General features: G+C 43.0%; 1 protein-coding gene across 16 annotated transcripts in view; it reads left to right on the plus strand.

Annotated features, from left to right (window-relative positions):
- The window catches only part of NRXN3 (neurexin 3), a 1334999-nt gene that overhangs the window by 1216846 nt on the left and 101514 nt on the right, over positions 1-16639 (plus strand). For 7 of the 16 annotated variants that reach the window (XM_077820368.1, XM_077820370.1, XM_077820366.1 and 4 more), the window contains one exon: positions 7128-7130. The exons of the other annotated variants lie outside the window; for them this stretch is intronic. In XM_077820368.1, coding sequence (XP_077676494.1) covers positions 7128-7130 — 3 coding nt within the window. The remainder of the gene's footprint in view (positions 1-7127; positions 7131-16639) is intronic. 16 annotated transcript variants of the gene reach the window in all.

A 16639-nucleotide genomic window follows, 5' to 3' on the forward strand; every position in this document is an offset into this window, starting at 1 on the left:
ATGGTTACCAAAAGTCACCATATGTGGCTGTTCATAGCTTATGTGAAATGAGTTTTTGGGTCTCAGACCAATTCTTAGTGCAACCAGCAACCACAAGGACAGAAGTCAGTCAATGAATGAGTCACGGAGTCTGATTGACTCTAGAGGTGGTTCTTCTAGATCAGGGGTGAGACACAATATTGGGAAATGTTGCCCTGCCAAAGATGTAGTGACCTGTGTCTTGATAGTGACCTTCATTTTCTGGGGCTGACACTCTGGCATCTTTCACCAGCACCATATTATTTATTTTCTAAACTGGATATGTTGTATTATCTGCCACTCCTCCGTTTCTACCCCAAACCAATGCTAAGGCACCAAGTATGGGTGAAAGTCCACCTCTCCATAGGAGGAAGCACCTTTTATCTGCTGTGTAAGATAAGCTATTACCAGCAGGAGAGTGGGGTGGGAGGAGGTATTGTTTCATGGTCTCTGTGTATATAATGTCTTCTGCAGTTTCCACAGTATGTATCCGATGAAGTGAGCTGTAGCTCACGAAAGCTTATGCTCAAATAAATTGGTTAGTCTCTAAGGTGCCACAGGTACTCCTTTTCTTTTTGTGAATACAGACTAACTCGGCTGTTACTCTCAAGCAACCATTTCTGTCATACACCTTCCTGGGGATGAGACAGCAGAACAGGCAGCTCCCTCTATAGCTACCCATTGCCATCTGTCCATTGAGTGCTTGCCCACAGGGGATGCTATACTAACCCATCTCCAGCTGATGGAGCAGCTCTCCTCTCTGACATACCAAGCTGGCACATCTATTTCTCACCAGAATTGCAAGAAACCACTTGCTCAGAATTTCAGAGCTGTGCTCTCAGTTTAGCAAATGCAAGTAACTCACACCATATAGCAGGAGAGGCTCTGGTATGCATAGAAATCTGTCCTGTGTAACACGGATTGTACCATGCAGGCCATCTTCCTGCCATTATGGAATTTGAAAGATGGCTGGTGTTAGACATAGCATGTGAACCCACAGCTACAGGAGGGACTTAATACAATGCCTTGGACCTCTCAGCCACCCTGACCTTCCTTATCACCATTTGCTCCTTTGCAGTTGATGTGAATTGATGGTTTTCACAGGGCTGCCAATAAATATGCTATAGAAAAGAGGCTACTCTGCAGAGAACAACCCTGCTGGGTGGACCAGACCATTTGCTAGTGTTTGTCCATCTGTAATTCATATCGCTCTAGGAAAGTTAATGCTGAGGAACGTTTGTATGACCCCCTCCTTGAGTCCATTTGAATCACTGCAGCAGGTGCTTACCACAAGACTGACCAAGGGCACTGATGGCACTGCAGCATCTAGAGTAGAGAGGCTTATCGGAAGGTGCTCTGCCACGATCTGTTGCCTGGCGTTTTCAGCAGGGACCAATGGATAAAGACTGCAGAGATCTAGCCATGCTACAGTGGGGCTGAAAGCTGATCACATTAGCCCAAGAATGACATAAGTATATGGAAACACTGCAAAACACCTTAAATGCCCCTTAGGTAATCTGATCCAATTAAAACATTGGCTGGCTTTAATTTTGAAGCTAACAAATTGTGTTGTAATTCTCTCTCTCTCACTCTCATTTATTCATGTCATTGGTTGTGAGAAGCCTGGTTTTTTACAAAAAGAAAAGGAGTTCAAAAACCAGTCGGAGAACACTTCAATCTCTTTGGTCACTCGATTACAGACCTAAAAGTGGCAATTCTTCAACAAAAAAACTTCAAAAACAGACTCCAACGAGAGACTGCTGACTTGGAATTAATTTGCAAACTGGATACAATTAACTTAGGCTTGAATAAAGACTGGGAGTGGATGGGTCATTACACAAAGTAAAACTATTTCCCCATGTTTATTTCCTCCTCCCCCCACCCCCCACTGTTCCTCAGACGTTCTTGTCAACTGCTGGAAATGGCCCCACCTTGATTATCACGACAAAAGGTTTTTTCCCCCCTGCTGTCCTGCTGGTAATAGCTCACCTTACCTGATCACTCTCCTTACAGTGTGTATGGTAACACGCATTGTTTCATGTTCTCTATGTATATAAATCTCCCCACTGTATTTTTCATTGAATACATCCGATGAAGTGAGCTGTAGCTCACGAAAGCTTATGCTCAAATAGATTTGTTAGTCTCTAAGGTGCCACAAGTACTCCTTTTGTTTTTGCGGATACAGACTAACACGGCTGCTACTCTGAAACCTGTTTTTTTTATAGCAGCCACAAAAAGTGGAAATGTTGCTGTATGAATGTCCTTTCCTTCTGAGAGGTAAAGATGTTAGCATCAATGTGTGTCTGTAATTTGTTAATACCACTGTAATTTTAACAGTAAGTGAATTTAATGTTGATGAATGGCACCCTATTTGATACTGATCTTGTCTGTTCATCCACAAAAGTCACGGACAGTGGCAGGGCAAACTTCTGCCCTAAGGAGTCGGCCTCTAGGGAAGAGCAGAGAGTTCAGTCTCTGTAACTGATTCTGTCCTTAACCTCTTTGCTGGCTGCAAATTGTGGTGGAGGTTTTTGGGATGTGGACACTTCTGCACTGGGTTCTAGTATGAGATCCACCAACTCATTCCACAAAGTGCACTGAACAGGGAATTCACTTGTTGCACTATGGTGTTACTCCAGATATCACAGTTAGTGCACATAATATATAGCAGGAACACCCCTTACTCTTGTTTCTGAGGAATCCCAATGGGCATTATAAATATGGGGGACTTGATGATTTAGGAGATTGGTAATTGGATTTGAAGCCTTTAGTTCTTAAGTCACTAGCTGAAATCTTGTCTAGGCTGAAAGTCATCACTGAAGGTTGTCACTGTGTCAAGATGTGAAATGTTGATAGGTCTTGTTCCCGGTTTCCCAAAGATGTGTCCACCTGATAAAAGCAGCCATAATGGGCACTGGTTGTCCCCCTTATTGGCAGCCTTAGCAGAGAGGCCAAGATTTCTATCAGTTTAGGAAAAGTGAACTCTCTTCTTACCTATAGCATATGCCTGCAGCACAGGGTGAAGACACATTGGTTTGTTGGGGACAAAGTGGTTTTGCAGCTCTATCTGCTTTGTCATTAGAGGTCTCTGACTGCATTAACATGGCACCTTTGTCAGTATTACATTAAAATGAACACAAAAACTCAAATGTTTCTTAAAAGGTATCGGGTGCTGCAGGGTGATATTTTGGAAGCGGAGTCACAAAGTCGTGCCATCAACTCTGCAAGTTATACAGGCCATCTGTATGCACCTCCTTTGCTGATACCAGTGGGGACAGACAAAGGAGAGGGGGGAAAGATAACGATTTTCCTTCAAATGGCTGCCTTGTCGTTTGTCTTTAACACCACTGTCAGAAACCTTTGGAGATGGATTCTGCAGCAGAATGAAATGATGAATCACTCATACAGGGCAGAAAGGGAGGTTTCCCCTCAGTCCCCTGTAGAAATATAAGGGCTCTGACAGGCAGATTGGATGACACTAACACAAGGACTCCCAAACTTTGTGACACTGGGGCTGATTTGATGATTTGCCAGGAGCCCAAAGGCCACATATAATTTACATATGAATGCACATACATATCTTAACCATAATAAATGCATGCAGCAGCACTGGCTTGTGCTTGTCATTTCCCTAAAAAATCAACAGGAATTGCTTCTTTGTTGAGTTCAACAACAATTAAAACAAAACACCAAGGCAGCTATAGAGCCACTGCAGAGGCATAACACTGCAGAGATGCAGACCCTCTTAGAGTCATTATTCTCTATGGGCTGTGCCTCTGTATCTGAGGTGGATGAACCTGCCACATTTCAGGACCTCTGACCACACCCTCCCCACCCCTGCACTAAGAACTTAACCTTAGCCCATGCAACAAGCCTGCATCACCAGCAATGGGGAGAGGGTGAATGGGGAAGGGATACTTTCCTCCTTCACTCCCACTGCTTTGCAACAAAGTGACTTCATCTTCTGGGTCTTCTGTCTCATCTCGCCTTTCCCCAGCCCACCTGTGACCCAGCAGTACAGTTCCTGTGGGGGGTCTCCTTGGCCAAGGACAAGAACCTGAGATCCATGGCTCCATTAAGGAAAGGCATTTTTGTGTGTACAGATTAGATTATGCAATGGGAGGAAATGGTTAGCTGTGGTCAGGGTCGGGGGATGACATATGGGGTTAATGCACTGTCTCTTCACTTCAGGAGATATTGGTAAATAACTAGCTTATGTCACAAGTGAAATAAATTGATGCGTTTACAAGTCTCCACTGGGCACTTATTCATATCAGAGAAGCAACACACATTATGGAATGATTGTCAGTCTCTCATCTAGAGTCAGCCAGGACTGGAATAGTAGGGGATCCAGCAGATTAGACTGAGATGCATTGAAAGAACTAAGTTGGAGTCTCAGTAATTAAATAGCAGAGGTGCTGCCAGTCAGGATCACGGTGTTATTTGCAGATCTGGAGGAGGAGCGTCCCCCCACAGTATCTTGGCTTATAGTCTGATCTATCAGTCTTTTCCGTACAGAGCCACAAGAGAACAACACCAGAACCACCTACCTTTACAAGCAATGGCATCTTGAGATGCAATTAGCACAACATAAAATGTTGAACTGACCCTTAGTGGTCTGTTGGTGCTGCTCAAAGGTGTTTGGGGCACTTGCATATTTTTTTCTGATTTCATGCAAATTTACTTAGTAACTGGAACAGCTCCCCTCATCACAGATGGCAGTGATGGTACTCTCAAGACAAGTTCATTTTCCATTCTAACTTAGTTGGCGGTGGTGGTGAGGAAGAGTGACAGTAAGTTTCAATTGTATTCTTCTGGTCTATGAAGCCCAGTGCATCCCATAGAGAGAATGTGAGTTGATTGAACAAGAAGGGCCAAAAAGGTGATTCACAAGCTTCAAATAGCACAGTTTCCATAACATGTCTGGTGTTATTTCATTAGCTTCTAGAACTCCCTGTGAGTCTGAATGTCTCTGATGATTGTTTTTAGTGAAGGGAAACTATGCAGGAGGTAGCTGAAACTGACACACCCAAAAAGACACAAGATCAGTAAACAGGCAGGTCCTTCTAGCCAGGTCTCTTGATATCTTAGCTTCAGGAGGTCATCAAGACAAATTCTGTTGCCGTATTCTGTGACAGTGCTGGATAATTTCATGATCACTAAGCAACATTTGTAGCTATGCACTCTGCAGTGTAATCAATTCTCTTGTTTTGCTCACCTGCAGAGGTCAAGAAGATTTTTTTCCCAACATGCACAGTATTGGATGTGTTATTTATTTAAACTCAGACAGTGCCTTCAGTGTGAATGACACTTAATAGGCAAATGCAAACTACAAGTCCTTGTCCCAAAGAGCTTAACATAAAAATTAGACCTAACATAGCGAGGGATGACAGTAAGCAGAGTGATTTTGTGGAGTGGTGGTCATTGCCAGGTAGGATATTGGCTGAGAAGGACCAGATTATCTGATCAGGTACTGCAGGAGGCAGGATATTGGATTAGATGGACCAGTGGTCTGATGCCATAGCAAAGGAGGCAGGATACCAAACTAGGTGGACTAGTAGACAGAACTGCTTTGACAAACCCTGTGTTTCCTATAGTTTTGGTGAGATTGTTAACAGAAGATTGAGGGTGGGGATTGGATAAAGTGATAGGAATGTAGGCTGTCAACTGGATTCTTTCAATCCGACAAAGTGGAATTTGCTGTTTCTCTGCATGGTGGCTTTCAAAGTTTACCTTGTCGCCATTCCCATTTTTCATATCTGACAACTTGCCCTTTTCCCTTTAATAAAGGGATCTGAGAGCAGAGGACGAGTGTTCTCTGAGCCTGCACATCCCCAGTTGTCAGTAAGCATTAAAGTCTGGCTTGGTCTCAGGCCAGCATAAATGCCTGAGGGCTGCACAGCTTTGAAGCACAGGGAGACCAGAGAAGTCAAATGTGAAAATCAAAGTGTTATAGTCCTGTGGTCGACAAAGAAAGGGGCAACCAAAATGAGGAGTGCAAGATCTCTGGAGAAGGGAAAGCAGACAGTTTAGATAATTGACTGGGGTTTGTGCATTTTGGTTGCAACGACTGGTTTTCTCAATATTAAAAGAAGTTTCAAGGCTAGGTATTAGCCAACCTGTACAGCTCCTACCCTCTGTCAAAGGATTAATAGTGTCACTGGGTTTAAAGTCAGATGGGACCATTAAATCATCTAATCTGACCTCCTGCATAACACAGGCCATTACATTTCACTCAAATACCCCTCTATTGAGCCCAACAATTGTAGTTAAACTAAAGCATTTCAGACCTTAGGAGACTAAACTGGCAATCAGAGAACAGGAGAGACTGAGGTGCCACCAATGCCTAAGGCCCTTGTAGTGGCAGGAAATGGATTAGGGAAAATATACCCAGATGATCCTAGCAGGTGATCCCTGCTCCATACTGCAGAGGAAGGTGAAAACTTCCAGGGTCCCTGCCCATCTCATGCAGGGGAAATTCCTTTATGACCCCAAACCTGATGATCAGTTTCTCGCTGAGCACACAAGCAAGACCACCAGCTAGGTATCTAAGAAAGAGGATTCCATCCTGCAAGGTGCTGAGTGTTTCCTGAAGCATGTAAAGAGCCCTCAGCATTTTTCATAATCAGGCCTAATGGGAATTTATCTTATGAACAAAGGTGTAGGACTGAACGAAAAGCTTCCACCCATACCCCTGGATAAGCAGAGAATAGCTGTATATATGGTTTTAAAGGGAGTGTTGTACAGAGTTCAGAATGGGAGTCAGGACTCCTGGGTTCTATTTCTAGATCACACTGACCACTGACCTGCTTTGTGACCTTGAGCAACTCACGAAACCTCTTTCTGCCCTAATTTAACCGTCCATTAAATAAGTGTAATGATACTTGCCTCCAGGAATATTGTTCAGCTTAATTAATGTTTGCAAAGCTTTTTGAGGTCCTTGGATGAAAAGTGACATAGAAGTGCCTAAGAGAGTGGCTTTGCATCTTCTCATCCCTTCTCTCACCTGTGGCAAGGCATTTTGGAAGGAATATTCGATGGGAGGAGCTAGACTCCTCCAAAGACTTCTCTACAGGCAATTTGGCAGGTTAGATCTCCTCTTTTCTGAGCCAGTTCTGCAACGCCAGTTCTTGCCCCCTCTTTATGACTGCAGTCACCCATTGGGGAAAGTGACCTACAACCCCCTCAGGAGCTTTAATAATTCTGTTCAGCAAGTTAAGTAAAAGACAAGGTGATGGATTGAGAGTGTAATTTGCGACCATTTGCAGAACTCCTCCTATGGATTCATTGCTTCTATTGCTATGACAGCCTGCCTAATGAGAGCAGAAACCCCCTTTACTCCTCCCAAGATCAAAGCTGGGTCTCAGGCAGAGGAACCGAAAACAATGCTCCTGGGCCCTTGAGCTGACTGGTACAGTGTTGCATCAGGGAAAGGTGTTTCATCTTTAATGACAATAAGCCCTCTCATCCAAGGATCTTAAAGCAATATACATACATTCAGGCATTCTTACAATACAGGCTGGGAGGTAGGTATGGATTCCATTTTCACAGATGGGAAAACAGGCACAGGAAATCCTTCCTGTGCCTATTTCACCCAAAGTCACACAGTGAGTCAGTGGCAAAGCCAGAAATAGCACCCAGGAGATCTGACTCCCAGTCACCTGCTCTAAGCAGATGATGCTCCCTTTCAGAAAAGCAATCATTTTGTTTTTTCCCCACAATAAATTATGGGGAATAAAAGCGATGTTGTTAGTCACGCAGTGCAGCCTAGCTTCCTGAGATTGAGTGACTGATTCCCATCCCAGAGAAGAAGTTCCTTAATCTTCGACACTTTTCCTAGAACAATCTATTTTTATTTGGATAATGTTAGCTAGTGGTTAGAGCGAAGGACTGGGAGTCAGGCTTCCTGCGTTATAGTACTAACTTTGCCACCTACTTGCTGTCTGACCTGGGTCAAATCATTTCTTCTAACAGTCCCTCAATGTCCCCGTCTACACAATAGGGATAACACTCACCTCACAAGGAATATTAGAAGCAGGAAGCCTAGGAAAGAATGATTGTGTCAGCTGAACTACAAGGAGTAAATGGAGCAACTAGGCTGGCAAAGAACTTATTGCAGAGAAGCAGAATGATTTCTTTGAATCTCTCTTTACCACAAGGGTATTTGGGAGATCCATTGCCTGGTGAACATTTCAACAACTGTAGGTTCATCCAGGGTGGCTCTGCCACTGAATGAGGCAATATTAAAGCCTAATGGCAGAACCCATCTTCACTACCTCCCAAGGTTTGGAGTACCACCCACCTCCAGGGTCATTAGTCATGACAGCAACCAATGAGAGAGAGGCTCAAGGGCTTCAGGCTGCTACCACCCAAATCAAAGTATGTGAAGAGACTGGACTGATTTGGCAGGAAGATTTATTCAACCGGGGGTCTGCAGCTTTGAATCGCTGACCAACAGGCTCTGCTGGTGCTTGACTGCTGCTTTGGCTGTAGCTCCAGGCCCTTAAAGACACCTGGAAAGTACCAAGCAGTTATTTTGACAGGCTTTTTGAGGTCACCATACTGGTCTCCATCTCTCCAGACTCAAATTCCCCCCACCTTTGCAAACCATCTGTCCCACTTCCTCAATGCCTGGTTCTGAATTACTTCAGACTGGTGTGTCTTGACTACCGTGGAAGTGGGATATTCCATCCAGTTTTCTTCTACCCCTTCCTCTCAGCCTCCCTCCTGTTCCCTTTTCAGGGACCATTCTCACAAGAAATGCCTCGTCCCAGGAGGTACAATCTCTTCTTCAGATGGGAGCCATAGAGGAGGTTCCATATGGTCTCAGAGTGAAGGAGTTTTATTCTTGCTATTTCCTAAGCCCAAAAACAAAGCAGGAGACGTGTGTCTCAGACCTGTGTCAACTCAATAAATTCTTGAAAAGATTAAGTTCCACATGGTCACCTTAGTTTCTATTGTCCCCTTCCTGGAGACTGGTATTGTGCCTTCAACTTAAAAAATGCCTATGGCCATGTGGCAATCAATCAGGCTCACAGTAAGTACCTTCAATCTCAGGTGAATCAAGATCATTACTAGTACACCATAATACTTTTCATCCTGTCAGCAGCTCCCAGGATCTTTACAAAAGTCATGGCAATACTCGCTGCATTCCTCAGAAGATTAGGAGTTCAAGTTTACCCCACCTAGATGATTGACTTGTCAAAGGCTGATCCAAACTGCAAATACAGAGCAGTGTTTCCCTGATCCAGGCAATGTTCAATGCTCTGGGATTGTTAATCAATGCAGAAAAACCTCTCCTATCTCTGGTCCAGACAATTGAGTTTATAGGGGGCTGTACTGGACTCGTCTCAAGCCAGGACTTTTTTCTGTACTTGAGGTGCCAGGCAATTTGATCAATCATTATAGATATGAAGACTCAGCTGGTCACAACAGCATGAAACTTTTTGAGGCTTCTGGAGCACATGGCCTCCTGTACTTCCATGGTTCAATATGCCAGACTACACCTCAGAATTCTGCAGGGCTGTCTGGCACCGGTCTATGTGCTGAGCTGCCATCAGCTAGGCTTAATGGTGAGGGTGACCTCTCATGTGGTTGCCGCCCTAGATTTGTGCTCAAATCCAGCCAATGTATGTGTAGGCATTCCATTTGCCTGTCTGCAACCAATGCTCATGCAAGTGTCAAATGCATCTGCCCTGGGATAGGGAGAACCCGTCTGGGTTCTCCACAGAGTCAGGGCCTATGGTCCTCAGAAGACTTAGCTTTACACATCAGTGTCAGAGAACTGAAAGCTATCAGACTGATGTGCCAAGTATTTCTATTGCAGATCAAGGGGAGCAGCCTATTAGTCCTCACAGACAACACCACAGCAATGTAGGAGCCTGCTCTTCTCCACTCTGCCAACAGGCAGTTCTGCTGTGGGAGCTCTGTATTGCTGATGATAGCTCCAGGGGTCCAAAAGGACCTAGCAGACTGCCTGAGCCAATCATTTATGAGGCACCACAAGTGGTATCTTTAGCCAGATGTGATCAAATATATCTTCTGGTGGTAGGCATTTCCCCACATAGATTTGTTTGCAACAAGTACCAACATAAAGTGGCAGCAGTTCTGTTCCCTAGGGGTTCACAGTCTGGGTTCCCTGACAGGCGTGTTTTTACTTGTGTGGTGAGACAGGCTCCTCCACGCGTTTCCACCAATCCTGCTCATTTACAACATATTGCTAAAGATAAGACAGGAACAAGCAAACGTCATATTCATAGCCCCAGTGTGGTCCCATCAGCACTGGTTCTTCACTCTCCTGGCGCTGTCCGTCTCCAATCTTACTTCCACTAGACTCGGACCTAATCTCCCAATATCATCGCCTACTCCATCCAGGCCTATAATCCCTTCACTTAATGCATGGATGCATGATGGCTAGATACTAGAAAGCAGTCTTGCTTGAAAGAGGTTCAAGAGATCCTGCTAAATAGTAGAAATCCTTCTACAAGAGCTACTTACCTCTCTAAGTGGAGATGTTTTTCCATCTGTTCTCACCAGTATGGAGTATCACTGTCCATTTTTCAGCGCAAAATATTCTGGGCTTCTTGTTGTACCTGAAATGCCAACGTTAAACTGTTCAATCAAAATGCATCTAGCAGCTATTTCAATATTCCATCCTGAAGTGGACAATTGCTCTATTTTCTCTAATTTTAGGTTTTTGAGAAGCTTTGTCAAATTGTATCCTCAAGTGCAAGACCCCATTCTCCTGTGGGATCTAAACTTAATATTAAACTCAAGATTTATGGATCCCCTATTTGAGCCCTTAGTTACTTGCTCTCCATGGCATCTATCAATGAAAGTATCATTTTTGGTTGCCATCACGTCTGCCAAAAGATTAGGAGAGCTTTGTGCTTTAATGTCTGCCTCCCTATATGATATTCTTTAAGGGCAAGGTTATTTTTCCAGATGCGTTGCACACGTCCATTTCACAACCCACCCTCCTACCCCTCTACTTCAGAGTTGCAGCTAGAAGGAATTGAGGTGGGCTTAGGGCAGCTCTATCCTTGATACCTGCATGCAGTGGTGCATGGCATTAGAGGGAACTCAAATTGCCCAGCAGGTATTGTTGATGGAAACATTTTCTGACAGCTGGATGCTGGGCACACAGATACCAAGAGTAGAGTGGGCATGTGCAACACAGCTCGAAGAACAACACTTACTTAATAGGTTGGGAACCTTTTGCTATGCCATAGTTGTTCAGGATAGGAATTCTTGCATTTTTCTCAGGAACATCAGGTTCTGATCACTGTTGAAGAGAGGATATTGGACTAGATTTGTTATGGTAGTTCCTGAGTTCTTAAAGATGACGATAAACTCAGTGAATCAATGTTTGTAAAGTGTGTTGAGCGCCTCAGAGTAAAATATTATTTGTGACTTGTGTTTTCAAATGAAAACTTCTTTTGTTTAGAATGAGAGCTCTTTAGGGCAGGGACTGTTTTTCCTGCTGGTGAGGACTTGTACAGCATTTAGTACAATTTGAGAGCTACTGTTGTGTATATATAAGCATAATAATTATTGGCAGTACGCCAAAGTCTGATAAGTGTAAGCCCACGGGGTAAATCAGTAGAACTACTTCAGTTTCACATAGGTATAAAAATACCTCCCAGAATCCATCCCATTGCATCTTTGTAGTGTTATTATAGGCTAATAATAGTTTAGTGTAAATGAAACTCTTCCTGTTCATGATTCCTCACCTTCCCCCTTTTTCCCCAAAAAACTATTTTAAGAAACAGTTTTCATTCAGAGAAGAATCATCAGCACATTCACGTAGCTAAAAGAATGTGGACGCTTTTTTTAATCTTACTCATAACAGCAAGATCAGCTGGAAAATATGTACCAAAGATAAGAAGTTGCTATCTATGGTACAATTAAGCTTCTCCCTGTCATGAAATCATTAATGTGATCAAACTGTGAAGTACGCAGCAGATGAATAATTAAATCCAGATGTCTTTTCCGATGATGACAAGCACTCACATACAAAAAAATGTAGTAAGTAGGCTTCATTTTTACTTTCAAAGGATGCTGAAAAAAACACTTCCATAGATTAATCCAATATATTGCTTCATAAAAAATCAAATTGACTTTCTATTTAATAGCCACTAATACAAAGACTTACTATGTCAAGCACACAGTACGTAACTGGCTTCACAATTTAGTTTTCTTAAGGAGAAATAATTTAGTTATCATTAAACTCCTTGGGAAACTAGCTTTAATAATGTTCTTTGGTTACCAGGGGTATCGTTTTTCCTTCCGGCAGAGCTGAGGAAATGTGAAGCTCCAACCTTTACTGAGTCTGATAATGAAGTCAGTCTATTTCAGCACAGGACCACGGCAATTCTTTAGCACTCCCAACAGGCTGTACTTCTGAAAGCTGTTTGTCTAGCTGGCGAAGCTGCTGAGTTCACAGATAGCTATCACTTTGCAGAACATTGCCTATATTTGTGGCAGCAGGAATAAAAATAAATAAATATGTGAACCTCACAACCAAAGACATGGCTTTAAAAAAAAAAAACACAAAAAAAAATGTAATTCCACAGCGGTTTAAGCTTCTGCCTATTTCAGGTTATGATGCAAGAGGGGGAAATCAGTATTTATATTTCAAGTCATACACACACACATACATACATACACACACCCTTTACATTTACCTTTACACTCAGAGTTATACAATCACATTTCTACTCACACTTCTTTAAAACTCACATATGCACACCTGCTCCCTTACATTAAAGCTCATTAACAAGCTTATCTTTACATGCACACAGAGATACCTTCATTCTTATACTGAACACTCTCTTTTTCACACATACTTACCTTCATACACTGGCATTACATATACACATGCATAGGTACCCACAGCCACACTGAGATATATATACACTTCATCACACATTACCTGCAAAATTGAAAAAGCACGAGCAGCAGATGTAAATACAGTGGGCGTAATTAGTAAAAAACCATAAGCAAGACTGTTGCTCCATTGCAGTCTTTCCACCACACATGTTTTCTGGATCATTTGTTTAATAACCATTGACTTGCAGTCAGTTATAGTAGCAGGGCTTCTGAATTTCAAACATTTACCACTATGGATGTTTGAAAATACAGCTCCATCTCCCTGTGCATCCCTGGGCTGATATTTGAGTATATTTATAAAATATAAAAGCACATGTAAACATATATAACTGCTTCTGCTGCTATCAAAATGGATTTGTTACATCTCTTGTTACATCCTTTAAAACCTATCCCTTTGCTCTGGGGGTAATGATTAGGGACAAGAACATACAGGAATTCTGAGTAGATCAAATGTCCTGGTATTCAGAACCTGAATATCACAACTATTCGAGTGACATTCACGTGAAAATTCCTGCAGCCATTTGGGTCATTACTTGGATAGGAGATCTCTGAGTAATTTTGCATGATGGAATCTTGGACAAAAGTAGCCACTTCACAAATTGTCTTTGGGGCAGAATACCTAGACCTCCAGTGTGGCTGTTTACAGAGACCACATGAAGGTGCTTGAACCATAGTAAGTGAAGTAATTCATGAGGTCCATATGCCACTAAGGCTACTAATAAAGTTCGAGAAGTATTGCATTGTGATGGAGATTCCAGGCCCCTCTGCTGCACCAGATGCCACACAGCAACTCAGTCAGGTAGCGACAGTGGTACGTAAAACTACCATGGATCAGTCTACTGCAGGAATAGGTGACTTCAAGCCTGAAACTGACGGGCTCTTGCTTTAGGAGGCATATAAAAGTCATGTCAAACTAAAACACATGTCAAAAAGTCCTGTTACCATTCCACCCACAAACATGCAAAGATGACAAAACTGGCATCCTTCCAGCTAATATTATCTAAAAAGAAAATAGATGCCTCGCCCAGAAGGAGGTCGTGATTGTTCTCTGGCATATGTCCAGGAGGAGAGCACTGCAGAGATACAAGTGCCAGTGTAACACTGACAGACCCCGGTTTCCAGGATTGAACCTGGGACCTCTGGAGCTTAGTGCATGAGCCTCTACTGCATGAACTAAAAGCCATGTGGCTGTTAGCTAAAGCTGTAGAGCAGACTCATTAAGCTCTCTCTCTCTAAGCGGTCTCGGTGCCACTAGATGGGACAGAACACCACACACAGGAGGTGTGTGGGTTACCCTAGCCCCAGTCCTCTTGAGCTCAGATACCATAATGGTTCCTAGGGCAGCAGCTTTGTGTAGACTGCTCTGATAGCATACCAGGAGTTAAGAAAGAGCTAAGAAAGAACTTGTAGCAGAGGCATTCCATCACCGAGAGAAGTGACCTCATCTAGGATACTGCATTTGGTTCCGAGTTGCCTAAATATGAGAATGATATAGCTAAATTGGAGGGAATTCAAAAAACAACCTAAATGATTGGGAGCCTGGAGGGAAACAATGCAAGACTTAAGTTCACATAATTTGGCTAACTGGAGACTCAGAGGAAGCATGATGGTAGACTGTAAGACAGACACTTTTGAACGGACAGCAAAATCTTTTTATTTACTTACTTTTATCATTATTCTTATTATTTTTGTATTATTTTCTCTGGAGTCCCAACCTGGACTATACGTTGACGAAGAAATTTGGACCGTGACAAAAAATAGACTGCCCCTGCCATAAGCATTCAAAGTGTGTAAATACAGAGAAAGGTAAGGAACTGATTAGGGTGATGCACAGAGGGTATAACTAGGAGTATTGGGCTTCAATTAAGATTAAATATATTTCGGAGAAATTTCGTAAGTATGAGACCTATTGAATTGTGGATTAGTCTCCCCAGGGAGGTTCTGGCACCACCATTGCTTAGCACATTTAAAACCAGATTGCACAACGCACTGGCAAACATATTGTAGGGAATAATCCTGGCCTGGTGGTGAGGCAGGAGGGAATGGAATAGATAATAAGATAAAGATGTAGAAATATATTTTCCATCTCTAACATCTGTGATCTGATCTCTATAGAAATATTGGGATTGGATTTATTTCCCATAAACATTGAGTGTGTTAGTTTAAAAGAAGTTGAGCCAAGTGGAAATTTTCATACATAGATTTTTTTTTTCTTTTTTAGAATACCATTGTAAGGGGGTGGGGGGGAGTTATCTGTTCCAGTCTAACCAGTACAGCTCTACCAGCACCTAGCCAGTTACCAGTGCCTGTAGCTGTCCCATGGCTGACCAGACCCAGAGCAGAAGCTGCTTCTATTTCTGCCAGGATTCACATGGCTGTGAGTGGAGGGAGCCCATTTTACTTTCCTTTCAACCATTTCCTAATCACAATAATTTTTTCCCCTGCCTGGCGCACATCTGCAGTCCTAAACCCCAGCCCAGCTTTCCCATAGCCAGTGGGACCAGACCTCCCCACAACCCGGGGCTTGTCTAGTGTTAACGAAAGCCTCCCATCGCAGTGTTATCCTTCTTTCTTGTTCTCTGCAAACGGGTTCTTCCTGGAGTTCTGGTTATTATCCACTGCAGTCTCACGTTTATACTTACCTGGCCAAGGGGGCTGCCCTAACTGGGGCTCATTCAGTGATCTACTAGAGCGTCTCTGTCTTTCACTTCTAATACTTTGTTTTCTGCTCTGTAAGCGTGAAGCTTCAGATCCTAAATAAACCCAGATACCACACACCCCAATCCAAAATGTCAGAAGAACCCAGCAGCATCTTTTCTTTCAAATCCTTGGTCAAAACTCATTTCTTCCATGAGGTTCCAAAACATTAGCCCTTGCTAGTAAAATTGCTGTCACCAATCCATTATTAAAACCAAATACAATAAGGAATGCTTTAAATTAGCACCATCCTTTAGGACACTTAGTGCATTTCTTTCCCTACTGCATCTTTCTCCCTCTGTTTAGACTGTAAATGCACTCAGATACTTTGGTGATGAGCAAGGTATAAGAACCTATCCAGAATTGAATTCCTCCAGGCAGTGACCCTGGCTTCAACTGGGTCTTGTAATGTGTAGATCACACTATTGGCTTTTAACAGATAATAAATAAAATGAGCCACCCCTGCATCTGAATGGAAGACTCATCCTACAATTCTGAAAGTCACCAGAACTCCCAAGGACTATAATAGGTCCAAGATTTCCCCCATGGCAGCAACAGAAATTAAAAGATATGTTGGGTTTTATTCTAGTTTCTTAGCTCTATGCACCAATCCATGCAGTTTTGAATTTTTCCAGGTGTCACATTTTTCTGCAGCTTTGTCAAAAGAAATGGTGCCTTATATTTGTAAGAATGCTAAAAAGGGCACCTGTCTGCATTCAGTAGGCATCCATGACACAAGAATTCAGTGCAAATATTACCGTAAGTGCAGCAGTATTATTCAACATAACCCACCACCCATGAGCCAGGCAATTCAAAAGCTCAAATCATGCCCCCACCCACTCACTCCTCCATCCCTTCACTATTCCTCTTTATTTCCAAATGCCTGGAACAATGTGCCCAGAAAATCATCAGAATCAGGCAATTATGGACCAAGGGGGAATGAATTCCAAAGCCTCATGCCCCTCACAGAAACTGTCTGCTAGCAAACCCTCCCTGTTTTACAGTAGGACTGCTGCTCCCGTACCAATTTTAA

This window comes from Eretmochelys imbricata, chromosome 6 (assembly GCF_965152235.1).
Source record: "Eretmochelys imbricata isolate rEreImb1 chromosome 6, rEreImb1.hap1, whole genome shotgun sequence".
Lineage (NCBI taxonomy): Eukaryota > Metazoa > Chordata > Testudines > Cheloniidae > Eretmochelys > Eretmochelys imbricata.